Below are 27,740 nucleotides of genomic sequence, written 5' to 3'. Positions count from 1 at the left end.
CCACTCTGTCCTGGGCGTTTTTCTAAAAAGCTCATTTTATGTACTCCTCAAAATTGATGAAGGATTCCCCTACCCCTCTTAAACAAACAGAAAACACTTGAAGAGCTCAGTTTTAAACAATGCGATTCAGAAATGTAGACTAACAGAAGACAAAAGCAGCAGCCAAATCAATCTGGTCTGAGAAATGAGTATTTTCGTGTTTTGTTTGTTTGTTTGTTTTTAATTTTTTACAGTAAAGACTCTGGGAAAAGTGACCAAGTCTTACAAGATAGTTTTGTGGAGGCAACAAATAAGATTTAGACATGGACACTGTTCTTGAACAGCTCACAGTTCATTTGATGATATAAGTATACAGAATTATTTCATGTTGGTGAAATGATCACAAACGCTGTCAGACAGGCTCAGCAAGCTGACTTGCTTGTTTGGAGCCCTGAGGAGTCATGGTTTTGAATATTGGAAATGAATACTCTGCCTGTTCTGTGAGAGGTCTGGAATGTCAGGCTGGAAAAGTTTCTGAATTTGCTCAGCAACTGGAAGTCCCTTATGTTTCTGAGCTGGTTCAGTCAAGCAAAGGGTAGATTAGTTCAGGTGAACAGAGACTACAGATATAAGGTGAGCTCTAGAATTACTGTCTTTACATAGGCTCACTAGGGAACGAATGACTGGTTGGTGTAAGTGATTCCTTTCTTTTTTGTCTGGTATATCCGTAGGTTTAGGAGGGGCTACAGAACCAGAGAGACTTAAATTCTAATCCCAGCTCCATCACGTAGTAACTGATGGCTTTGAACCTTGGTTTCCTCATCTGTAAAGCAGAGATTATAAGCCTACCTTGTGAGTTTATGGTAAGGACAAGAGATAACAAATGTAGAGGTCGTAGCACCCTGTCTGGTACACATTAGTCTTTGCTCTGATTATGATTGATGATAACATCTTAAATATGCAGTTTATCATTTCCATGTAAAAATAATACATACTCACTACAGAAAGTAAGAACCTTTAAAACAAACAAACAAACAAAATAATCCTATTGTATCAACAGTGTTAATATTCTAATGTATTTCTTTCAATCCTTTTGTGATTCCCACACAGGTTTGGTGCCGGGTAATGAACTGGAAAGGAAGCAGCAGGTTTATAGTTATTTTTCCTGAGCACTTACTTTTTCTTGTTGCCAACTTTGCTTTGCTGTTTGTAGAAATAATAACCAGGGCTGGACTAGATAGGCTCTCATTTCTTCCTTCCTCTTCTGTCACTGCACATAGAAACGTGCTCCAGACTTTCACTCTGAGCGCTGCTGGGTATAGAAAACCTCTGCCAGGTTGCCCTCTGTGTTAACCAAACTTCGGATCTCCTCAACATTCATATCTTTTGAATAGAACTCAGGGCTCTGGACTAGGAGAACTAGGTTAGAGTCCCCCTTTGGATCAGAAATACCTGGGTGTAAACCCTGGTTTTAACCAGCGCTGTGTATTTGGGCATTTCATACTGCCTTTCTAATTTTTATGGAAACAGCAATGTCCTGTGGAACAATGGGATAATGATTGAGAAATTGTTTTGTGTGCTGTAAGGCACTGTCCGACTAGCAAATACAGAGTGCAGACATTTTTAATTTTACTTAATCCTTATAGGATATTCTCAAGACAGTGTCACTAGTTTTAGTTAACAGAAGAGAAAATTGAGGTGCTGTAAGGTTAGGGAAGCCTGCTAATTCCGTTATGTAGCAGCTACAATTTGAAATTGTTGAAGGTCAAGTTTCTATTTCATTTAAAGTTTCTCCTTCCCCTTTCTTCTCCTGCCATCATCATTACCACCCAACTTTTGATTTTATCCTCTTATTTATTTGCCTCTAGGCTTTTTAATGTCTCTCAGTAGGAAGCCCACACATGGTCAGGTCTCAGCCCCATTTATGGCCTGGAGACCAGGGAGTGCATCTGGCTTAGCCATGTGCCCCATTCACCTCTACACAGAGTTCTACTTCTTTCTGTAGGGTTTTTGTTTTTTTTTAAATATTTATTTATGTATTTTTAATTTGTCGGGGTGACAATTGTTAGTATAATTACATAGATTTCAGGTGTACAATTCTGTATCACATCATCTATAAATCCCATTGTGTGTTCACCACCCAGAGTCAGTTCTCCTTCCATCACCATATATTTGATCCCCCTCACCCTCATCTCCCACCCCCCCAGCCCCCTTACCCTCTGGTAACCACTAAACTATTGTCTGTGTCTATGAGGTTTGTTTTTTTTTCCTTAGACGTTTAGCATTTCTATCCCTCACACTGTGGACCCCCCGCCCCCCATCCACTATCTCTCTGACATCGCACCGAGCCATCCCATTTCCACTATCTCCACTCCCACTGCTTCTTTCTGTAGTTTTGAGTGTAGCAGTCAGAAACAAATTTCCTCAGCTAAGTAAGCTGCTCCCCACTGATTTCCCACTGGCTTCTCACTAGCTTCCATGTTGGAAATCGGCTGCTCCAGACCTTTCACTGTCCTGCACAACTGCCTACCTCAACCCCCACAAAGTTCTGTAACTTTCTTCTGACCTGTCTCTCTCTCCATCCTGCCAACTCACATGTAGCCCAACTGATAATAAATAAGATCAATATAAAAATGTAAATCATGGCACATACCCTGAATTGTCTCTGTCTTCCCCCATAACTGCCACCCATCAACACTAACCAATTGTGTATTTGCTCTCATGATTTCCTCAGTTTTCAATGCAAGGTACTTGGTGCAAGGTTGAAGATCAGTAGACATGCATTGAATGAATGAAGCTTTCTTTGATACCTTCAACAGGAAGGGATTGTTCCCCCCTCTGAGTCTTCATTACAAATTTAGCCAGAGAAAGTTCTCTGGACTTCATGGAGGAATGCTACCAGGGAGTTGCTAATAATGTTGCTACTCAGAACAATTGTTACATGTTGTGGGAGTTACATGTCCAAAGGTTTGAAAGGAGGATGAGAATACCAGGCTCCTTCTACAGAACGTGTCAATGGCAGTCTACCAGAGTACGACTCGAAGGATGACAGAATTTTATGCCATCCCTGTCAGTGGAAAGAAAGTCATCATTTTTAATATGGAATCATGTCTGTTTCATTTTGACAGGTGTGGAGCTCCAGATGGACCTTCTAAGATAAAAGCATTTAGATGCCCAGACTAAAAGAACCATCTATCCTCTTCTATTTTATCTAAAAGCATTTACCATCAACCTCATTGGATTAGCTCTCCCTTGAGGTGGCATCTGTGAAACAAAAGCTTTTGCTATAAAATAGATACATTTCCCTTGTAGAAAAGGGCATGAGAAAAAGGTTTTTTTTTTTTTAATTTGTTTGTTTTGTTTTTGTTTATTTATTTTCCCATGAATCCAAGAGCAATGGATTCAATAGAAATTTAGAAAAAAACAAATTAGAAGAAAAGCTGCTCGAGTGTTGTAATGGAATGTTGATAACAGCAAGAAAGGACAGAATGATGGTGAGGAAAGAGATAGCTGACATAGAATTAATGAACTTAGCAGTCAAGAATCTTTTAGAGCTTGGGTAAATAGCCTTTCTCTTCATATACAACAGCTGATTTTCATAAAGAAAAGCATTGGAATATAGGAAAGTATTATGGGGGCTTTGAGTATTAATCTAAATAACTTTCTAGACTTCAGTCTCTGTATCAATGCAATTAAAAGGTCAAGGGTATAGAATATAAATGATTAACAGTAAATCCCTTCTAGTTCTTAAAATCTGGAGTTTGTTATGATTTTTATTAGGCTATAAAATAATTAGTTTATATATAAGCTGTTTTAAAAAATAAGTATGTAAGTTTTAGAATGACCTGTATTCAAATAGTCCATTCACACGAATTCTGGAAAATAAAAATATTGTTGTATGTTATTTAAGTAAAACCCAAAGGTAAGTAATCCTTGGCTTTGATGGGTTATAAGTGTTAGATCTGTCATAGTTGAAGTGTTCGCTTGAGAATTTCTACTCCAGTGCCTTCATTATTTTGTAAGAACTGTGTCTTAGTTCATTTGGGCTGCTATAACAAAATACCAGAGACTGAGTAACTTATATAAACAACATAAATGTATTTCTCACAGTTCAAGAGGCTGGGAAGTCCAAGATCAAGGTGCTGGCAAATTCAATGTGTAGTAAGGGTCAGCTTTCTGGTTTATGTATGGCAGCTTCTCGCTGTGTCTTCACATAGTGGAAGGGTGAGGGATCTCTCTGGGATTTCTTTTAGTATAAAAGCACTGATTCCATTATGAGGACTCTGCCCTCATGACATAATCACCTCACAAAGGCTTTACTTCCTAATTTGATCACACTGGGCATTAAAATTTCAATGTATACATTTTGGGGGTACGCAAACATTTAGACCACGGCAAAAGGAAATGATGTCTTAGATAGGTGCCCAGCTCTAAGCCACACAGAGTGTATAAGTGCTAGCATTAAACCCAGGTTTTATTGACTGCCAGTTCAGGGATCTTACTTACTATCATAGCATGTACCATTCTCAGAATAGAATGATGGTCTAAAGTATTTGCTGTGTGCGTGCACGCGCACACCACACACACACACACACGCGCACACACACACACACACACACACCCTGACTTTGTGAGTCACAAAATCTTAGGTAGATTTGGTTTAGGTCTTAGTCTTCTTTACTTCAGCCCTGAACATAAACACTTCTAGGACAAGCACATCTAAAGTTTCCCAAGCAGATAAAAATCTAATTTAGTTTGGGTGATTCCATAACCTTTTTTTGTAACCCTTTTTGTAACATTCATCCTCACTTTCCCTGAGTTCTACGTTTGGCTTAAACCTCTGTCTTTCATTCTGCAGTTTAAGATTGTTTCTTTTTCTAGGAGAAGAATGATCAAGTCACTAGCCCTCTGAGAATTCCTCATACTAGTTAAGTTATCTTATGGCTCTTTGCCGAACCAGTATGATAAAAATTATTTTGGTCTTTGAGTACGGATATTAATACATTGAAATCGAAAAGACCTTAGAGATGATCTGGTTTAACTACCTGGTTTTACAGCTATATACCCCTGGACCCAAAAGGGAAGTAAATGGTTTAAATTACCGAGCAAGTTAGTGGCACATCTGACCTTTGAACTCAGGGCTCCTAACTATCTATCATTCAAGGTTCTTACCATGGCACCACGCTGCCTCTGGATTCTCTCTTTACGGACACTGCAGATCTGTTTAACTTTATTACTTACCTCTCCCTCAAGTAACATAACCCATAGAATTTCTTGGTTACCCATGTCAGTACATAGTTAATCTCACTGAGCCCAAGGCCCTGGAAACTTCTGGGAGGGAGGCAGGTGAGCAAAGAGAGCAGATAAAGGCAGCACCTGCCGATGGGTTTGGAACAGCCTGGGGACACTGAGAGAATGTAAACACGTTCTGCAAATCTTATTGTCTGACACTGTGCCAGCGTCGTCTTTTGGGTTCTTGTCATGGAAAATATTTCGTCTGAGGTCATTCAATGAGCAAAGGAGCATTGAATACCCTCCAGGGTGCCAACTCCGTCCCCCCTTTTGTGCAGATTAAATAAGCAAGGGACTAACATTTCATGGGCCCAGAAGGCCAGCTTTTCAACAATACAGGCTGAAAGGAGACATTAAGAAAATATATCGTGTTGTTCTGAACTGCTGTCTCCCCCTCACTGCCCGCCCTCCTGCCCTCCTCCCCTGTGGCCTCCCTCTGTTTGTTCACCCATACTTACAAGCACACGCCCTGCATTTAGAGCAAGCGTTAATGTCTGAGCTTCCTCATAAATCTCACTCTGGTGCCTGGAGCTATGTTTTTAATTCTGTGGTAGAGCTTTGAGATTTGAGATGAGTAGAAAGGAGGGGGCAACTGACGGAGGTAATCATGGAAGCTGCCATTTCTCCTTCTGGGGAGCAGGACATGCTCATTCAGTGCTTCCAACAGGTAGCTGAATGCCTCAGCCCAGCATCTGTGAAAGCCAGGATGGAAAGAGAGTGGGGGGTTAAGGGAAAGGAAGTTGGCTATATTGTGCTACACAACAGGGGATGTGGCTTCTCTCTGAAGAAAAGAAGAATGTGTGGAATGAGCAAATTAACCCAGACTGGTGACTGACTGGCACATTTTTCTAGTTCAACTAAAAATGACTTCAAGGAAGGGAGTCTTTCCTGACAGAAATCATTTTTTGTCTTACAAAGCTTGTTATTGAAGCAAGTATTCCTCTGTTCACTTTGGAGCTCCTTTCTGTGTTGTTAAACTGTGTTTATTTTTCATGATTGGGCATTTGGCCCTTGTATGATAGTTTCTTCTGTATAAACTTCATCTCTTCAACATGCCCTTGCTTTTTTTGTTGTTGTTGTTGTAAAAGGCAAATCTTCTATTGGGCTGCTATGATACTTTAAAGTAGTAATTGCTTAGGCCTTCTATACTGCTAACAATTGTATTCGAGCAGAATTCTTAGTCTGAATTGCTGAGTAGAACACGTAATTAATATGACTAAAGGAAGAAAGTCTGCTGTTTAGTTTATATATCTATAAAATGAAAGAATTGGAAACATATTTCTAAGGGGTCTTCCAACTCAAAGACAGTCTAGGATCCTAAAAATCTCCAACTATTATCAACCCTCCTCTTCCATCAAGTTCTTATGTGTCCTAATAGAGTGCGTCCTCTACTTCTAACCTTTCTGTGGTATTTTGATATTTACCAAAAGTGAAGAGTGAGAAGTGCAAATGGAGGCCAGACATTGCTGGTTTCCCTGAGGACAGAAAGTGGGAACAAAATGAGATGTAATTGTAACCGAGTTTCTCGGTCTCTCTGACTCCATCTTGTTCAAGCCTGCTCTGTTCCCATGTCCTTCAGGTAAATAGCTTCTTGCTTATTGACATGTTAATTATTAGAGGAATTCTGCTTGAGGCTTGAGGTTGACAAAAACAGCCCCTTACCAGGAGGTGCCTCACCAGAGGAGATAAGGGAAGTATGTATTGTTTATCAAAGATTGGCAGGAACCTTGTGACCAGACTCACATCAACTAGGGTTAACAGACTAAGCACAATCTTCCCCGATCCCAGATGGCCTCCAGATGCCTACAGTCATCAATCACCTCTTGCCCCTCCCATTTTCCCTTCCATTGATGTAAAAGAAGCCTGAACTCTGTACTTTCTTAAGATGGATTTGAGGAGCCATTAGGTCTCCTGTTCTCCCTGTTGGCGCCGTCTCAATCAATAAACCTTTCCTCACTCCAAACTCTGACATTTTGGGTTTTGACCTTTCAAGGTGTCGGGTACATGGACTTTGGACCAGACACACAGGGGCAGTGGTGTTTCTGTTCCCGCTTTTTATTCTATTAGTTTATTCTAGTAGTTCTTGACTTGATGATCTGATGAAGCCTGGTCAAATTTTTTTATCTTATTTCCTGTTAACTTCATCTATTTCTATTAAGGAAGTTTTAAAAAATTGCTATAAAGGTTAAATAAAATAAAGCAATATATAAAGTCTCTAACAGTACACAATAAGCATTATAGTATATGTCAGGCACTCAATATTGGCTAGTTGGACAGTGCTTTACAGCATGCAAAACGTTTTCTCATCCATTATCCTCTTGTTCCTCATGAAATTGTTGTTACCTAAAGATCAGAAAGGTGGTATGAAATGACCAAAGATAAGGAACTAGTGAAAGCCAGAGTTTACACTCAGTATTGTTTCAGGAAGAAAGCTACCAAATCTTTCTTTGCTTAAAAATTTGATATTGGCATTCTTTACCTGGGACTGTACCCCCACTTTCATAACTTGATCATTGCTGCTCAGTGAGAAAGACCCCGTCTTTTTACCCTGATGACATAACTTTTTTGTAATCCCCCCTTACTTTTAGTACTGCCTTATTTTCCTATGGGAGTATAGTGGCTAATATTGAGTATATATAAAAATATACAGTTCCCTTTGAGACAGAGATTTTCTTTCTGACCTATAGCTAGAATTCCTGGGCAGGCTTTTTGCCCACAAATGATGGCAGGCTCCTTCGGGCAATTCTTTTAACTCTGTGTCTAATTGGAAATAATGCTATGTTGTGTAATGGCAGGATCTTAACTTGAAATGCGTTTTGTAACTATAAGCCAGAAAGGTGAAAATACCCCTAAATGAAGTTTTGGGAGACCAAGGCTCTCATCAACTCAGCCCTGTTAGAGTGATGCTTTAGGAAAGCCCTGGTCCTTTCTGGGTCTCGGTTTTCTCATCTCCAGAAAGAAGACACTGGTATATGGCTTCCACGAGTGCTTCTGTCTCTGACATTCTGTAGTTTATAAGCCCTAAACTACTCTTCTACCATATGGTAGCTGATCGGTGCTTTTACAGTATGAAACACGGTGGTAGGTGCTAAACTTCCCCAGGAATACTGGGGCAATAGTTGATGTAGCCTTTGTAGCAGAGAATGTGTTCTGCTCAGGGGTAGGGTTCTGCTGATATGATGTCTCTAAATTAAAGACTACATAACCCAGAGGCTTCTTATGGATGCTGTATGTCCTCGACTGGATGAATGCTAGTAGAAACATGACCACAGCTGTCTACACCACTCACATAGAGTTACTGAAGTCATGAAATGCCACCACATGGAGACACTAAAGAACATAGGGAAAGTGAGATTCGGAAAAAGAGATGAGCTTGCCCATGGTCACACAGCATTAAATTTCGAAACCAAGACTCCAACACATGACTACCTGACATCCTGTTTATTGTATGTTTTCACTCTAATAATCTCACCTGATTTCTCTCAGTGTAAGTACAAGTAACTGTTTAATAAAGCATTCCTAGTCATAAAGGTATCCATATTCCCCACAATTGCTCTAGTGACATTTGATAGAAGGGAAGATGATAGGTTTTCATAACAAACTTGTACTAAAGGCTTTGCTGAGAAGTTCCACATTACTTTTACCTTTGGAGAGACGACTTAGTACTAGATTTATTTTCCCATCTATCACTTCTGGGGCTCAGGAGAGAAAGTTGGCTGGACTTGTATATTTAGAAGTATACTACATCTTTGAGAAAGGTCATTGCCATGCTCAAATTGATTGTCTATTTGCAAAGAGTGTCCCTCTTGAATTTCATGCTTAGATCTCATTTCAGGTTTCCCTAAGGTGAAGTAATAAAAGGTGTACTTATTAGATAAGCTATCTTGGCAGATTTTCATTCCCTTTGAATAAGAGCAAAATTGCATCCAGTACATAAATTAACATATGAAGCAGTAAATATTTCCATTGTACAAGTAGTTTTAATGAACTCAAGCCAGAATGCTCCATTAACCAGCATGTATAATATATTCATTGAGGTTTGGGTTTATTACCAGGCCAAAAAAAAAAAAAATGAAGGAAAGGACGAGGGGGATGATAAATGTCAGTACAACAGCTGTGAAGGTGAGGGGTTAGAAAGAAAACTTTAGAGGTATGTACAATACTTTTCCTCTCTCTCTCTCTCTCTCTCTCTCTCTCTCTCTCTCTGTCTCTCTCTCTTCTTTTCCTTTTCTTCTGGGCAAAGGATTAAGTACAAAAAAAGCTAGGTGTCAGCTTTCAGATATCTGAAAAATCTGAAAACTGGGCAGCAGAATATGCCAGACTCTTTTCTTACTTTCCTTTTGTAAGAAGCAGCTCAAGGACCAGCCAACTGGGAGAGGGGTGGTATGTGCTTATGTGTGAGATGGTGTTTATACACATCTCTTTGTGGATAAACATTCAGAAACCACAATAGCATTCCCAAAGGAGAATTCCTTAATACAGGAAGTGACAGCTTTGTGAAGGGACCATAATTAAGCTCCAGTTTTTCATTTTAGATCCCAGGATTTAATTTCTAGAAGAAACAAGACCTCTGTGATATACCATGGGGCTGTTTAGAATTACAGGCAACTTAGTTTTAAAGCTTGTCGAATGCAAAGCTCCTGAGCTTGGCTTAACCTCCGGGGATCTCTTTACATTCGGTGATGTTTAAAACCACAAACCATAAATTCTGATGGGCACATGCAAAAGAAGAGACCACAGAAATTACAATTTGTTATTCAATGTGACCATACTGTATCCTGCCACAAATTCCCTCCCATCACTTCCAAGATGACTTTCTCTTGCTCTGCACTTGGGTTTACTAGATGACCAGGCCTGGGCTACACCAGGGAAGGGCTGCTTTCCACATACTGTGGATCAGGGCTGTGAATTTAGTAGAAAAGTGCAGGGACAGTCTCCCTACAAGCTTTGACGTGTTTATTGCTGCAATTTTGCTAGATGGAATGTGTGCAGAGAAGAGAGAATCATGTAACGTAGAAGCTGAGGTCACAGAGCATTTTGAATTGGTCATCATCCTTCTTAATTATCATGTATATCTTCCTATTTGGGAAGTCCCAGATATTTTCTTAGTCATTTCTTGCTGGTATTTATGGTTCTGTGGAAACCATTGCTGTTGTCATCTCCCTTCTTCTTGAGTCTCTCTCCCATCTTGACTGTTTCAGTTCCTGTCCCACCACGTCAACTCTTCCTTCTCCTTTTCTATTTTAACTCTAACTATTAGAATGTTGTTACAAAGTGAGTATTCAAATGTCCAGCCCTAGCCTCTGTTCTGAACAACAGAGTCACATTTCCATCGAGGCATTTACACGTGGAATTTTCAACACTTTGAATTCATCATGTTTGAAAGCAAATTAATCTTTTTCTTCTCCTAAATTCCCCGGAACAATTCAACTGGTTGATAGTTAAGCCACTTAGCAGCACTATAAAGGCTGACTGAGGCGTTGCCGTCCTGTCCCACACTTTCCTTTTTGTTTTAATCGAATGGAAATGGCTAACCTAAAGGAAAACTCCTTTCTTGCAGGAGACAAGGAGACGGCCTTAGGATCTACTGGGGGAGCCCAGAACAGCAGTCTCTTCTGTCCCGATGGAACCCGTGGTCCACTGAGATGCCTTATGCTACCCTCTCTGAGCACCCTGTGAAACACACCAGTGAGAAGTTCCTCGAAATTTGCAAGGTAGGAGGCAGTTTGGGATTCACTCTTGGATTAACTTCGTTGATAAAGTTTTGTACTTCTAAAACAGGTACAGTTAAACAAAATGATAAGCTACAACCCAGGGCTTATAGAGCTCAAAACTTTAACAGGTTTATATAACTTTTTTTCAGTACACAATGGAGCTGTTTCATACATGAAAAAATATATATAATCTTGATATTAACCGTACCATGCTGTTCCCTCCTGGCTAATTTCTTAGTGAGATATTATAGTAGTATTGTTTAAAATTGCAATACTTATATTTGTCTGACTGTGTGTATTGCCCACAGGGTGCGTATAATTTTCTCCATATAATTAAATGTTAATTGTATTCAGTGGAATGTGGAATAGTGTGAGGTGTGAAGTCAGGTAATGCTCTGTGGTCATGTGTAAGTCACTTTTCTCTCTGGACCTTGGTCGTCTTATCGCTACATGGAAATAATGAACACTGCCCTGCCTTCCAACTTCATTGGATCACTGCAAACTTAAAGAAGAGAATGTGTATAAAATGCTCCATAAACTGCAAAGCCATTAATAGTATTTTTATGTCTTTAAGTCTTATCTCCCCAAGTAGATTTTTAAATTTATTAGTGGCAGGGAAAGTCCCTTTTACTGTTATTTCTTCTTCCCCGAGGAAACTTAAAAGCAGCGCTAGAGTACTCTAAGAAGTCTAAGTAAAACAGTGGGAGCTGTACATGCAGTAAAAGATCAAACGCTATATTTTCAACACATACAAGTGCACTTCTAGGCCTAGAAATCCTCGCCTTCTCTGCCATTTCTATGTTTACTGTTACCTGCTGGCATTCGCTTCAGAACATCACAACTCTTCATTTGCTATCAATACAGAACATGGCCATCTGCCTCCAAAGTCTTCTGTGGTTAAATGGTATACATTTTTTGCATTATTTTAAACACAGCTATTTATGCACATAAACAAATATTTTATTGATTCACATAAGTCCCCCCCCATTCCTAAAAGGACTTGAAACAAAATATATGTGATTAAATCTTGGATGAGGTCTTCATTCCCCCTAATATAGCATAGGTGGCTTGCATCCCATTCTGCTCTTAGGAAAAGTCAGTGCTCTTTTCCAGATTCATGCAAATGTCCTCAGGGGCTCAAGCTTCCCTCTGTCTTCAAGCTATTGCAGGCACTAAATTAGTTCATTTTAAGGATAGTGTTGATACTCTTCCTGTGATTCTCCTATTTCACAGTGCCTCGATCCAAGCATCACCATCCCAGCCTGACTCAACTCAAGCATTACCACCCCAGCCTCTTTACCACCCAATGTGAACAAAACAAAAAATGAAAACCAGTAAGAACAGTATAACAGCATCTCAGAGGCATTTATGTGATGGTACACTCACCGAGGGCTTCAGGGGGAGACAGTGGGAGTTTGTATCATAATAATGCCCCAAACTTCAAATGGATTATCAGAGTGCCCTGTTTTTAAGAGACCTTATTAATAATGATACTCTGATGCATGGTTGCATAGTACTCTTTCCTCTCTTCTCTACCCTGTTCTTGCCCCCTCTCTAAAACCCTGTTTTATTTTTTTCTTATTAACAGTACAGAGTAGTTTATCTGTTTCTTTTTTTTTTTTTTTAACACCTATGATTCCAACTCAAAGAGCTTAACAATGTAACTTCCCAAAGCCATTCCCTGCTTTTAAGGGGAATCTGGTCCTGTTAACTTCAGAGAAATGCCACTGCATTACTCTAATACCTGTCAGTGCTTTGTTTTATTCTGCTATATATAAATACGATCAAATAATTTAAAAAGGAAGATGAAAGCTAAATATGGAAAGGGGTATGGAATAATTATTTCCTACATACCCATGAATATAATTAGTAGACCGGAACATTAAATTTTCCCCAAGCCTTCCGATTATCCAAGACTAAGGGAAACTCGATGTTCATACAGCTCTTTTTGCATGGGGTATGTGTGTGTATGTGTCCATATGTGTGAATTTGAGCATGATGAATGGTTGGTTAGTTGGTTGGTTGGTTTTCAGTCAATCAAACTACTTTGTGGATCTCTTAAGTATGTTGCCTTTAAGGTTTTTCTCCTTAAGTCATTCTTCCAAAGTCTTGTTTTTTTTTTTTCTTCCTGGCAACAGTCTGGCACTTCCATTTGCCAAGCCATTTCTTAGTCAAAGACCACCCCAAGTCCCAGCTCTCTAGGAAAACAAGTGATCTTCATCTGGAATGTGAGATGATGAGTAGTCTGATCCAGTTGAGTCTTAGCTTTTCTTTTGTTGTTGGTTTTATGTCACAATATTATTTATGGTTAGGACATTTTCCAAGATTGGCTTTGAGTAAGTCCCAGTTATATTAACATAAAAAATAAATAAGAAGAAAGGTAATTCTGGGGATATAGAATACCTTTTATATGAATATTTTGGCATAACATAAGATGTTAAAAGGGTGATATAAACTACTTTTTCCATTTCCCTTGTGAATAAAACAGGAAAAAAAGTCAAAGAATATGTATGAAATGCATAACTAAATCAATACCCTGAAACAATTTAATTTAGCAAAACTATTATGGCGCAGGAAAGGGAATCAGGTCGAGCTGAGTTACACACAGTCAAAAGTTTCAAATTGCTTACAATTTAATGAAATAACTTATTACTTCAAAAAATATATTTTAGAAATCCAAATTTATTTTTTACTCAGAATCTTTTCTTCTACAGCACTTGGAATCTAACAAATATTTTCTGACATCTACAAAGTAGAGGTATTACGACTATTGTTAAAGATACAAACAAAAATGAGACAAGATTCTTCCTTTTGTGGAAGGCACTGTTTAATAGAGGAGGCAGATAAAAATTCAAAGATTTTTAAATGAGTATTAATTAACTAAAACAGAAGATCAAATGAAGAGAAGTGGAAGCACATGAACGTACCAGAGGTGTTCTTAGACACAGAGTAATTCAGTGTACTTGGAGTTTTATATATTCCCCACCATACTTTTAATATCTCAAAGAAAAAAATAGGTATGCAGGTTTAACCTAAGTTAGGGCAATAAGAATGGAGAGAAGATGAAGACATTTTGAGATATTCAGGATATTGGTAACTCACAGGATGTATATAGTAAGTGAAGGAGAGGAAGATGTCAAAGATGACCTGGTTTCTGGCTTGAGTAGGTGGTGATTCCATTAATTTGAATGGGGTACAACACTAAAAGAGAGCAGTTTGGAGGTTCAGTTTAGGACATGATGAGTTTGAGATGTCCATGGAACATGGGTTGAGTTGGTTTCAGGCAGTTAGAAATTGAGATCTGATCTAAAAAAAAATCACTATTAGATTTATGCAATACTATGTCAAAATATACTTTTTAAAAAATCTATTTCACTATGTCACTTCTACACCTGGGAAATATGATGGTCAAATGACCTCCATCCAGACATTCTTGCTTATCTCTGAGCCTTACCAACATTTTCCAATCTCTGTATGAGCATATTTTGCATTATTTATAATAAAACAGTTGTGAAAATAGAAAATAATAGTCTTTTGGCATTGATTATATATTATATTATTACCAGACATGAAAATAATTTCATGTAATATTATATCATTATTCTTTATATTATTTATTGCAGTTCCCATGTTTTTCATGTAATTCAACCACTTAAACCCTTTGAGGTCAGGATAGCTATATCCAATTTTAAAAATGAGGATACTAAGAGTGATAAGTGAATTGACTAAGGTATTACAATAAAGCAGCTCTATTTTCACACCCAAACAATTAGCTAATATGGAGAAAAATGGATATACACCTGAAGGGGCTCTGTGTGCATGTGTTCATGTTCATTGATGTGACGTAATAGTATACATTATGACCAGGTTAAGTTATCCTCAATTGTTTCATCCACATTTGCAGCCTGTAGCCTTATCTCTCCTCTTTTAATTGCCTTGGTGTATTGTTTGAGTGTGTTTATAGTCTTGCTGGGAGAGACTAGTGACTGAGCCCAGAGCTGGTGAATCATAGTGAATGGGTCATGGAAGTTCTACAGCCAAATCTAAGTGATCTGCAGACCCACATTTTATTTCTTTCTGGCATCTTTATGTTTCCTTTCAAGGGAATTATGAAAGTGAATATTTTAGCAATCAAAATGTAGCTTTACAAATGTATCTTAGCCCTTTGGTTTCCCTCCACGTCAATTCAACAAATATTCACTGAGTACCTACCTGACATTTGAATACTACATGCTAAGCAATGTGCTAGTAACATGGGATACCAAGAAGAATAAAACAGATTTGGCTCCCCAGACATTTATAGTGGAGAAGGAGAAGGCAAAAAATGGTAATTAACAAATTATAATTTAATGTGCTAAGACTGTTCCTAGAGGGATTCACAAGGTTTTGTGGGAGCCCAGAAGAGGAAACAGGTATATTTTAAAGTTGACAAGTGTGATGACATTTGATGTGAAATTCAAGGCATGAATGCTTTAAGCATTAAAGAAAGTGGGGGAAGATATTTTAAGTAAAAGAAACATGATTAGAAGCTGAAAATTACAAAGGTATATGAAATGTTCTTGGATAAAGAGTAGTTAATTTCAGCTTGAGTATAAAGTATGTGTGTGTGTGTGTTCACACATGTGTTGACAGGACAGTTGGAGGAATGGAATACGATGAGTATGCAAATTAAGATGTGTAGAAACCTCGCTTTTGTAGGAAAGAAGCTTCTACCTCATCCTCTTTTTTCTCTTTACACACCTGAATATACCCACAGTTATGGTATCTCCATAAAGATAATTCAAGGTAAAATGTGCAAGGATGATATTGACATTCTGTCCAGCTGTGTGATTTTCCAAGTGGTTTCCAGTATTGGGTGGACTTACTCTTTATCCCAGCATGCTTCACTTTCTACGTAGGGAGATTGAAACATATAGCCTGAAGGCTTAGAAAACCTGCTCAGCTGAGGAATGTGGACCTGCGGGCATGAAACCAGGTTTCTTTACCCAGTGTAAACAGGAAGCAAGTGATGGTTGTAATAAGGAAAACTGAGACTCTGGGCAGTGAACTGCTGGCAGACAGAACCTGAAGCAAACCAGGGGCCCAGTCACTCAACTGATAAATAATTGTTATAAAGTGAAGAACATTCAACACTCCCCACCGCACCCCTCAGTGCTCTCACACACACACACACACACACACGCACTGCTATGCTTACCCTAAGCAACACACAGCCCCTATATAATCAGAGTTGTTAAAACTTGACCCTCCGTTTTTTGAGACGGGAATAAAAGAAGGAGCAGGGGTGGGTGTATAAAAGCTTTTAGAGAAAAGTATGTGGCGGGTGGCATTCATATCAGATGACACCGCTTTCCTGTCACACAGATTGAGTTCAGGTGCTTGAACCGCCCAAGAGCCAGCTTGGGGACTTGGCCTTTTGTCTGCCTCTCCTTCAGCTTGTTCTGTTTTCCTGGCCCCTCCCACTTTTAGAGGACTCACAGAAATGACTAGAAATAAAGTGCATCTGACTCTAACAAAATGCCAAGTTCATTGGGTATGAAATTGTGTCAGAAGTTATTTTCATTACTTAGATTCTGAGACAATAAAGGATTCTCATGAAATGAAACTTATGATGATGACTGGGGAAGCATTCAGTAATCTAATTTGAAAAACATTTATTGATCTATGAAAAAGCATCTTGACAATCCAGAGGTCATTGGCAATGGAAATGTTAAGGTGAATTGGACTTTGGCCTTTAGGAAACTATATTTTAATATGGTGATGATGATGACGACGATGATGATAATGATTTATTGACAATATTTATTAATTATTAGCAATAGGCTTCCTTTCTGGCCTTTGCAACATGACTCCAAATTTTAGTCTCATCACATTTCACTTCCCCAACTCTTCTGAAAAATCTGATCATGTGCGTACACATACAGAGAGCTTATATACAAACCTCTTGTTTATTAAAGTTGGTTTAATCTTTACAAAATACAAAGGGTACTAAAAATGTATGCATATTCTAAGAAAGGAAAAAACTGTATTAAAATATATACCGATAGCAAAAAATGAATACAAGTCACATCTGACTTCTGCAATTACAAGAGGTGCTCAGAGTGGTTCCCATCAGTTTCCAGACACTTCTGATTATGGCGAACATTGTTTGGTAGACTTCTGTGGCGAGCGTGTAAATTGTTCCAACCCCGTAGCAGAGGAGAAGCAGAACTTGTTGCTGAGCGAGGCCTCCTGGATCTTGTGCACATCACACACAGGGCCATGCGTGTCAAACTTACCACAAATGTGTGCAATTCTTAGGCATATTGGAGGTTCTGTTGCGTACTCACACCTCCATTGTTGTTGTACTTCCACAACATTCTCGAATTTCAAATACCACTTCAAAATGGTCTTGTGCTCCTGGAACGACAACCGTGCTTCCGCCATTTTCTTTGACTGTCCTGCCTGTCACATGGTGACGATAGCATTCATTTGATTAACGCTGTCTTTTGAGCGAATGCCATATTACACTTGCTACTATAATTCAATTCAACTTTGAAAAGTAATATATAGATAACATCTCTTAAAATGTGTATACATTTTTTGGCACCCCCATGTATTTTTGGTGCTATTAATAGCCATATTTTATAGAAAAGGAACTATAAAATTCAGAGAGGTTAGATAACTTGCCCAAAGTTACACAGCTAGTGAGTGCCATATTTGCAAATTAAGGCCAGGTCTATTTGATCTCAATACTCATGTTACATCATGCTATACTTTCTTTAGTTCTGTGGTTTTCAACAGGGGATGATTTTGCCCTTGGGGGACATTTAGTAATGTCTGGAGATAATTTTGGTTGTCACACCTGGGGTGGGATGCTACTGGTTTCTAGTGGATAGAAGCTAGGGATTCTTCTTAACATCTTGAAATTCAGAGGACATCATCCCCTTCAGCAAAGAGTTATCTGGCCCCAAATAGCAGTAATCCCAAGGTAGAGAAATCTTGGTTTAGTTGTATAGACAGACAGCCTCTTAATTCTTAGAAAACTGAATGAAATATTTGAGTGGAGGTATAAATGAAATGTAATAGAATAAAAAAATTAACTTTTTCTTTAAATGTGTGGGATGACATTATGGGATAGATAGGATTTGAGCTTGGTTTGAAAGATGAATAGAAACATGGGCATTATAGATCTTTGTGGATTGAATAGTCAGAGCTAGAGTTTCCTAGGCAAGCTTAGTACAGTGTTGGGTTTTTTAATGTTTCTTGAAAAACAGCCTTTTAAAAATAGAATCTTATGCAGACCCCAAATATATAAAACTGATAAAAATAGAACAGCTCTAATTGATGTGATTGCAGGAACTGAAGCAGGTTACCTGCTTGGCTTCTTCCTTTTCTTCAACACCCTCTCACCAAACCCTTAAGAATCTGTTGCCCCAACATTATTAATAAAGGAACTTCCTTTCTTTTCAAAAGAATCCTTGTTTGAATGATAAATTTTATGGTCACCCACCTTATAAGGAAATCTAGTGTTCTAAGGAACATGGTTTGAAAATTCCTGAGTCTGATTATTTCTTCTCTTCCTTTTGAAAATAAGGAACACAGATACTTTCCTAAATATTAGAATTTTACTGCTTATAATAGTAGTATTTTATAACAGAATGGACTTTAGGACTTGAGTCGGGAGACCTGGGTCCAAGACCTTGCTCTGTTGCTTAATAGCCATTTAGCATTGGACAAATCTTTGGAAAACTCGACCCTCTGTAAGCTATTAGACCCCTTGTGCACTGCTCCTAGTGCGTAGCATCTTGTCCAACAAAAATTTTCTTAATTTCTTGATTTCTAACCCCTGCCTTATGTCCTATCTTGTTTAGGCTATTAACTTCACCTTATGAATATTGTCCTTGAATTCTGGATCTATAATTATGATTATGAAATTTTTAACTATAGACATGGACATTTACATCTACATATTCTTCATGGTCCACGCTCCTGTCTCCAGCTGACTATTGTAAATCTGTAAGAGGCTTACTGGTTGGACATCTCAAACAACACACATCTCATACAGAATCCTTGATCCCTGCACCTTACCACTTCCAAACCCTATTCCCACAGGCTTTTCCAACTCAGTACTGATATCACTACCTACCCAATTACTCAGACCAAAAATCTAGATGTCATCTTTGATTCCTCAATTCTCATCACCTCCTATATTCAATCATACCAGCACGTTCTGCTGCTCTATTTTGAAGAGAAAAAAAAAAATACCCAATTCAATCAGTTCCCATGTTCACCACCGCTGTCTTGTCCAAGCCACCATCATCTCTTGCCTGGACTACTGAACTGACCTACAAACTTGTCTTACCTTCCTGCTTCCATTCTTAAATCTAACAGTAAATTCTCCAAATAGCAGGCAGAATTATTTTAAAAACAAAACAAAAACCAAACATGCAACATTAAACTAGTCCTTAAAACCACTTCGGTTCAAAGTTCCTAAGATAACCCACGAGATTCTTCATGCCTAATACTCTGACCTCCTTCTTTTGATCATGATAATCCAGTCTTGCAGGCATTTTCGGTGTTCCTTAAATAAACTAAGCATCCCTACCTCACAGCCTTAGCAAAGCTGTTATTTTCTTCCTAGAATACCTTCTCTAAATGGCTGCCTCTTTTTTATCATTTGGGCCTCAGTTCAAGGCTTCCTTAGAAAGCCTTGCCCTGCATATGATATATAAAGTAACGCTCAATTCCATTACTCTCTATCCCTTTACAACATTTTATTTTCCTCCTAGAATTTATCGCTATCAAAATCACTTGTATCTATTTTTACTTTTTGTCTCATACCACAAGAATGTATGTTCCATGAGAACAGGATTCTTGCCTCTCTACTCACAGCACTTAGAGCATACCTGGAGTAGAATGTAAGTGCTTCATCAATATTTTTTGAATGATTTTAGATGACTTTTCCTCTGTTAGTGACACAGGGAGTTAGTTTACAGTACTAATAGAAATAATTCATATACACACAGAAAATTAAAAATAGATAAAACAAAATGGCATTGGGTAAACATATAGCTGGTAAACAAACTGAAAAATCACATATAATTTTTAACATTAAGAAGCAAAATTTGGCCTGAGAAGAGTTAGTCTTAACAGAATTAAACACAAAGTGGAATTAACAACTAAAATCACACTCAGGAAAATAATATTAAAAATAACATCTTCAGAAGAAAATGTATAATAGCTATATTTAAAATGGACAAAAATCAAATTTTTGTTGTAAATGTTGCAAAAGGAAGAATCCATTCAGCGGAATTTTTCAGAAAAAAATTTAAAATTGAAAGTATTTAACTGTTTTGAATGGAAAATTATTCAATGAACTCAATTGCCTCAGTGTAATTCATGTTTGAAAATTCAATATTAATGAAAATTTACTAATGTTTGTATCATTTTGATATCGGTTTATATTAAAATATAGAGGTAAGAGAAGCAAACTAACAATGTTTTCGTGAATCTGTTTTACTTTTAAACATTTCTCCATAATTAATTGAAAACTTCGACAATCTTAAGGAACTAATAATTACAACTTTTTTTAAATTTAGGTTTTAAAGTCTTTTTATTTTGAAATAATTTTAGACTTACAGAAAATATAGTAGAGTTCCCATGTACCAGTCATTCAAACTCTTCTAACAACTTACATAACTATAATATAGTCATCAAAACCTGGACATTCAACATTGGTGCAATAATACTAACTAAACTACAGACCTTGTTCAGATTTCACTGTTTTTTGTTGTGTTTCCTTAATGTCCTCCATCTGTTCCAGCATTCAGTCCAGGATCTTTTTATATATTTCATGTTCTTCTATTTTCCTCTAAACTGTCAAAGTTTCTCAGTCTTTCCATTGTTTTCATGATCTTGGAACTTGTGATGAATACTGGTCAGTTATTTTGTAGACTGTCTCTCAATTTGGATTTACCTGATGTTTTCTCATGATTAGTTTGAGGTCTGTTTTTTGTTTTGTTTTGTTTTCGGCAAAGATACTGCAGAAACTATGTTGTATCCTGTCACTGCCTCATATCGCAGGCTCACAGTGCCTGTATGTCTCATTACTAGCGGTGATGGTCTTAACCTTAATCACTTATTTAAGATGGTGTATGCTGGGTTTCTCTTCTGTAAAGTTAGTATTTTTCCCTTTATAATTGATAAATGTCTCGGAGGAGATACTTTAATGCTCAAGCCATGTTTTTTGAGTAGAATCTATGGTTTCTGAGTAGAATTTAATGTATCCTTTAGCATCTTTGTTACTTTAGAAAAGCGCATATCACAGTTTTAAAATAGGTGCTTTCTGAAGTCTGTGATATATATTAAGGAAATTGGCATTCAAATATGGAATTCAAGGGAATCGAATTAAAGAAGCTGAAATCTTTTCTGCCTATAAATGCTAACATTTATATCTATAAATAATATGCTTTACAAAATGCATTCAATTAATTCACTTAAATACATACAACAGTCTGATTAAGTTGGTTTTATATTGTTATTATTATTATTTTCCCATTTTCGGATGTGTAAAACTAAGGCTCAGTGAGATTATTTTTTCCAAGGTCTAACCATCAGTTACTGATAGTGCAAGGAAACATATGTATGGTCCCTCTATATGTAATTCAAAGCATTTTCCCCTTATACACAGTGATGACATGGACATGCTCAGATAGCAATGTGTTCCATAGCATTGGATATAATTGTGTAGAGGAATGTGGCTTCTTGGTGAGAATGTGGCAAGGCAAATGAAACATTAGATGAGTGGCTAGAATTGATAAATTAAGGTCACTTCTGACTTTGAAATTCCATGATTTTAAAACACAGAGATTAAATGCCCATGTTATTAAATTATTCTTCCTTTTTTGCTGTTCCTCTTTTGGAAGTTGAAGAAAGAAAACTTTTTTCTGCTTTTCTTATCCAATTAACTAAAGCACTGATAGAGTTGGTTGAAAGTATGTCTTTCCTTCGAGAATCCCCATATTATGTACCTATAGTTTGTTTATTCAGTAACCGATATTCAGATCCCTTTAAGGTGTCAAAGAGCATGCAGGTACTGGCAATAAGAGGTACCCTTCTGTCTATTTTTGTTGCTATTCAAGAAACTCATGGAGAACAAACAAAACCCTACTTGTCTGTTAGATTCTTTAACATCAGTGAAGTAAGCATATTTTTTTAAATTAATGTTTTTTATATTATCCAATTAGGTAAATATTACTTTAAAGAAAAGTAGAGGGACAAGTAGTTTATTGTAAAAAATCCACAGATATTCAGGTATTCAAGCAAATTCTATGTTGTCTTATCATCAATCACTGTTTTTCTTCTGGTATTATCTAGGCAACAGATTTTAATGTCTCTTATCAAAAGAGCAAACTGCAGCTCAGAAAGGGAAAGGAAATTTACAGTGTCACACTGCTAGCAAATTACAGAAGCTTCATTTGCATGATTTTCCCCCCCTTTCTTATTTTCTTGCTTATAGGTTTGGTCAATTGCCAACAATAGATACATTCTAAATTCTAAACCAAATATGGAGAAGTGGTTTGTCTGAGATCACTTTGGTATAAAATTAAGAATCCAGGATAAAACCTACATAGAAAATTGGATTATGATAAAAGATTTCTTTGTTGAAGCATCACTCTTGTTTTAGTCTCTTAAAGAAAAGATTGGCCTCCTGATAGAGAAATGAGAAGAACAATTTATATAGTACGCTTAATAATTTGAATTGATATTGGAATATATTCTAAGAGCTTTCATTTAGATTAGTGATCCAGTTGCCTAGGAAACAGATTTGGATCTCATTGTGAGTAGGCCCTTATTCCAAATGTGTTTTTTTTTAAAACTATGATACAGAAAGTGAAGTGACTTTGGATAAATCATTTACTTTTATGAGCCTTGGTTTCTAACATGGAAATGATGATAACTTCTTTTACCTACCTGATAGGTTTATATTTGATTGAGATAATGGATATAAAATAGCTTAATGGACATACAAATGTATGAACTTTCTCAGTTCTTTTCCTTGTTTATATCTCTGGAATGTTCCCTGCGTTATTCTCCTCTTCACTCAATTTGATTTGGCTTGACCAAAAGAAAGAATTTTTTTTTCCCACACATTTAACTTAAAAGTTCACTGTAGGCTGATCTAGTAATTCAAATACCTTTATGAAGAATACATATCTCTCCATGTCTTAGTTCTTTCACCTTTGTTGGCTTCATTCTCAGTCAAATTCTCACCATGTATAGCAAAAATGACCATGCATACCTCCAGGCTTGTAGTCTTTGCAGTCACATTGGTCATGTACCCATACCTGAACCAATCTCTGTAACCAGAGGAATGGATTCCTCTAATTAGTTAGACTTCAGTTATGTGCTAAAGTCAGTTCCATTTAAACTACTTGACCTCACTGGAAGAGGATGATTCTCCAAAGGAAAATTGAAATACTCTTATTAGTAGAAGAATCTCAAATGGTGGAAAGGATACTGGGTTGGAAAACAGCAGCTGTCAAGGAGGCCTTCCTTTACCCATTTCACTGGTTGAAACCTGGTGAACCCTTAAAGGATTGTCTCAAGAGTCGCCTTTTCAAGTCATTCCTGATTCTCTTACCATGTATGATCTCTCCCTCTTTTGCGTTCCTTTAGCATCTTACGCCTCTTTGTGCTATTTATTTTTGGGAACTTTGTATAATCATTACAAGTTCATTTCTTAGATTATTATGGTATCAATTCTGTGAAGGCAGAGACTGTATCCTCCTTGTCTTTAAATCTTCAGTAGCACACAACAGGTGTCTGATTCATAATAGACTATTGGCAAACATTTATTAAACTGGTTTCTTAGGGTTGTACAAATTATGAATAATAAAAATAAACAAGATAAAGCAGGTGATTTTATCTCCATAATTTATTAACTGATTAATTCATTAAAAGACTAACAGAAGCAACGTTAACAATTTGGAGAAACAATTCCAGTTTAAGAACTAAGAATAACTGCGGCCCCTGAGTGTCGTCCACTTTTGTAAGGACTGGCTGGGGATTGGGTTCATCTGGACCATCTGCCGTCACTAACTCTGCCTTCTTTTCTTCTTCAGTTGTCTGGGTTCACATCTAAGCTTGTTCCAGCTATCCAGAATGCACTCAAGAGTTCCAGTGGATCTGAAAGAGGAAAGGGACTGATGGTGTTAACTGAACCCATTTTGATTGAGACCTACACGGGGCTGATGTCATTCATTGGAAACCGCAACAAACTTGGTTATTCCCTTGCCCGTGGGAGCATTGGTTTTTGAGACTCTCTTTGATGTACAAGTACATCATCCCTAGATGTGTCATTATTGAAGATTTGGGTTCAGCTGCCATATTTTTGGACTGCAACAACTACTTTTAAATAGTATCGCATGCTTTTGAATATTTAGTACCTTAGGACATCTAAACAGCTTGATTAGAATGATAGATGCACACTTCAGACCTCACATAATGATGATCAAATTTCCTAAAACCAGAAAAGAAATTCTCCGAAGCCCATCAGATAATGTTATCAAATGAATAGCTGATCATAAACTCAGGGCAGACTCTGGGTTCTGGCTCCCCTGTCTTCTAGATGTAGGCATTTTCCAAGTCTTGATCTTCTGCCTTCTGATGATGATCTTGTCTTTCATTGGAGTCTCACTGTCTATATTATTTCAACTACTCTTTTTATTAGAATGAGTTCCAAATACATATTTGCACCCTTGATATTTCTTCAAGAGTCAATTTTGTACCTGTGTGTGTATATATATACGTATCAGTGATGGCCTCTCACATTCAGCATCTTCAAATTCATGGATTTCTCTGTGGCATTTTTATGGCCCAGTCATCATCCTAGAAATCCATCAGTCTTGAATTCCCTGCCAAATACCTCCCCTGTAGTAGCTGTCTTAGTCTGTATGGGCTGATATAACACCACCACAGATTGGATGGCTTATAAACAACAGAAATTTCTTTCTCACTGTTCTGGAGGCCGGAATTCTGTTTGCGATCAGGGCGCCTGGACGGTCAGGTGAGGGCACTGTTCCCAGGTTGCAGGCTTCTTGTTATACCCTCACATGGTAAAGGGGCAAAGGTGTTCTCTTGTGCTTCTTTCACAAGGGTGTTAATCTCATCCATGAGGCCTCTGCCCTTATAACCTAATCACTGTCTAAAGACCCCACCTCTTAATACCGTCATATTAAACTTTAGGATTTCAACATATAAAATTTGGGGGGACACAAACATTCCCACCATAGCAGAACCACATCTGTATGTGGCTTAGCATTGTACCCCAGAGCCCAGATAGTGAACTGTTCATTCTTCTTTCAAAAATGTTCATATACTCCTCCTTTCCATTCTCACAGGTATATTATTAGATCAACTTTTTAATTCTGTTCACCTGGATAATGGCTATAGTCTGCTTTTTGTCTTTTTTTTTAAAGGTCATTGTCTTTTAATTGGTATCCTCACTCCAAGGCTACCCCCTTCTAATCCATCCTGCTCTTGGTTGCCAGAGTCCTAAAGCACAATTTGATTATATAATTCCCTAAGAAGTTTCAATAGCTCATTTCCCTTTGCAGTGTTTTGTTCAAACATTTTTTTTTCTATAGCAGACCCTTTCATTCTAATAGATGCCCAATATGTAAAACGGATAAAAGAGGGGCCAACATGATTGAAGGGGAGGTGGGAAGCCCACTGGTCTTTTTATGTGGGTCTCAGAGGGGCCTCCTATGGAATGTCCATGGATCCAGAGGGTTTCGCAGTTTCCAAAGGAGGTATCATAAGTTTGATTAGGAATAGGAGTACACACAAGAGGTGTTAAGTACCAGCATATCATCATAAAAATGTCATAGTCAGCCATCTTTTTAACCTGCTCTTTTTTTTTTTTAATTTTGTTAAATTTATTAGGGTGACCTTGGTTCATAAGATTATATAATTTTGTCCTAACTCATTCTATATTTCAATTGCTCTTTTCTCTCTTATTTCCTCTTCATCTCTCCTTGACTTATATCTAATTTTGAACAACTTGGGAGATTATCTCATCTTTTATCATCTCTTCAAGTTTCTTTTATTTTTCAATTTTTCAATTTTATTTGTAATTTATTTTGAAAAGAATGTTGAACACTATAAGTATTACAATCAGCTCTTTGCCTGTCCCAAGACCCAAAGTTGAGACACCTTGGTTGGTATTCAAATGAAAAATTCCAAGTAATTTTTCTTTTTTTTCTTATGTGGAGTCTATTTTGAAGTCTTTTCTTTGGAAAAACGTACTTCCTCAATTCCAAAGATCTGTCTGCCCTCTGATACATTTGCAAACATCAATTTGATGCAAGCATTGAAAGCCCAAGCCTTGAATAAACCTCATTTTATTTTGTCTTTGTTTACTTCCATTAGTATTTCTCTCCCTCCCTCTCTTTTCCCTTCACAGCCCCCACGTTTTCCCCCCATGATGGCAAATATTGTTACAGTCCCCAAGGCAGGGAACTTCTATTCAGACTGTAAAAGGAAATGTTGAAATTCTTAGCTGTCCTGTCAACAGTAGTGGAATGAAAAGTCGTTGGATTGTTTTGGCAGTCATTCTGAAGTAGACATAATTGGCAAATTATTATAACCCTGTTGCCCGAAAATCCCCATTTGCCTCAAGATAGTGGCATTTGTTGGCAGAAGCCTCTGAAATGTCCAGCCTATTCTTTTGAGTTACCATTTAAGGATCAGCCTGACAATTGACTTCTTTCTGCACAGTTGTCCCCTTTGTGACCTAAGTAGGACTGTTCCCAAATGACCCTCTAAACGACACAGTGCATCATCAATGGAATCAAATCAGAAAAGATGAGAGGAGGCAGATGTCTCTTAGCCTTGAGGTCCAGTCTGTAACAACAGGATAAGCATTTAATAAGACAAAAGTTGTTTACTGTAGAGAAAAGTGAACTCAGAGATGACAGGAGAACTATCTTGATTATTTTGCAAAGACTGTCTTCTGGGACATCCCATAAAGTAATAAATGGGATCTGGAAAGCAGGATTATGATCATGAGAGAATACAGGAATTTGGATGACAATTTAAGATAAGAATCAACTTCTTACCATTAGAAATGTCCAAAAACTGAATGGCTTGCTCCTTGAAATAGTAAGCACCCTATTGCTTGATGTGTTCAAGTAGGGACAGATAACGTGGATATTGTGAAAGGGATTGCTGAAGAGATGATTGATGTAATCCTTTAACCTATGATTTTTATATTTCTTCAAATAATTGTTGCTATTGATTAGGTTAGTAGACTTTTTTTCTGGAAAGAATTGAATCTGTCCTGTGAGACCCTGGAAAATTACCTTAACTTTTTAATTTCCCCACCTGCAAAATAGAGACAATGATACCTCTTCTGCCTTCTTAATAAAATTCTTGTGAGAACTCAATGAAATGAGGTTAAATTGTTTTATTAAATAAAAAGCATTGAGTATCTGACTCAATGATAATATAGAGTGATATGACTTTTGCAGCAGAAAGTGGGGCAACATTCATGGGGACTAAATTCAGCTCTCTCTGGGAATGGTTTCTTGGTCACTGTGGACACACTGACCATCATTTTCTCATTTGACACTTGGGATTCTCATTTTTCCTTAAGCTCAACACACGTCCACAAACCAGGGGACGTATATGTGTGCCTGGGCTTTTCCTTTACACTATCATCTGAACTATACCAATAAAGTTTCCAAAAGGGGCATGATAAGTTTGATTGGG

At 37.5% G+C, this 27,740-nt stretch overlaps 1 protein-coding gene across 2 annotated transcripts in view; it reads left to right on the top strand.

Moving 5' to 3' along the window:
- TPRG1 (tumor protein p63 regulated 1) overlaps positions 1-27,346 on the top strand; it is a 139,511-nt gene extending 112,165 nt beyond the window's left edge. For both annotated transcript variants that reach the window (XM_033123237.1, XM_033123246.1), the window contains exons 5-6: positions 10,832-10,985; positions 24,092-27,346. In XM_033123237.1, coding sequence (XP_032979128.1) covers positions 10,832-10,985; positions 24,092-24,286 — 349 coding nt within the window. In that variant the 3' untranslated portion in view covers positions 24,287-27,346. The remainder of the gene's footprint in view (positions 1-10,831; positions 10,986-24,091) is intronic.
- Positions 27,347-27,740: the final 394 nt, after the last annotated feature.

Source organism: Rhinolophus ferrumequinum, chromosome 2, assembly GCF_004115265.2.
Source record: "Rhinolophus ferrumequinum isolate MPI-CBG mRhiFer1 chromosome 2, mRhiFer1_v1.p, whole genome shotgun sequence".
In the NCBI taxonomy this organism is placed as follows: domain Eukaryota; kingdom Metazoa; phylum Chordata; class Mammalia; order Chiroptera; family Rhinolophidae; genus Rhinolophus; species Rhinolophus ferrumequinum.
The sequence above is the reverse complement of the archived record's forward strand: the minus strand, read 5'-3'. Positions and strand labels throughout refer to the sequence as shown.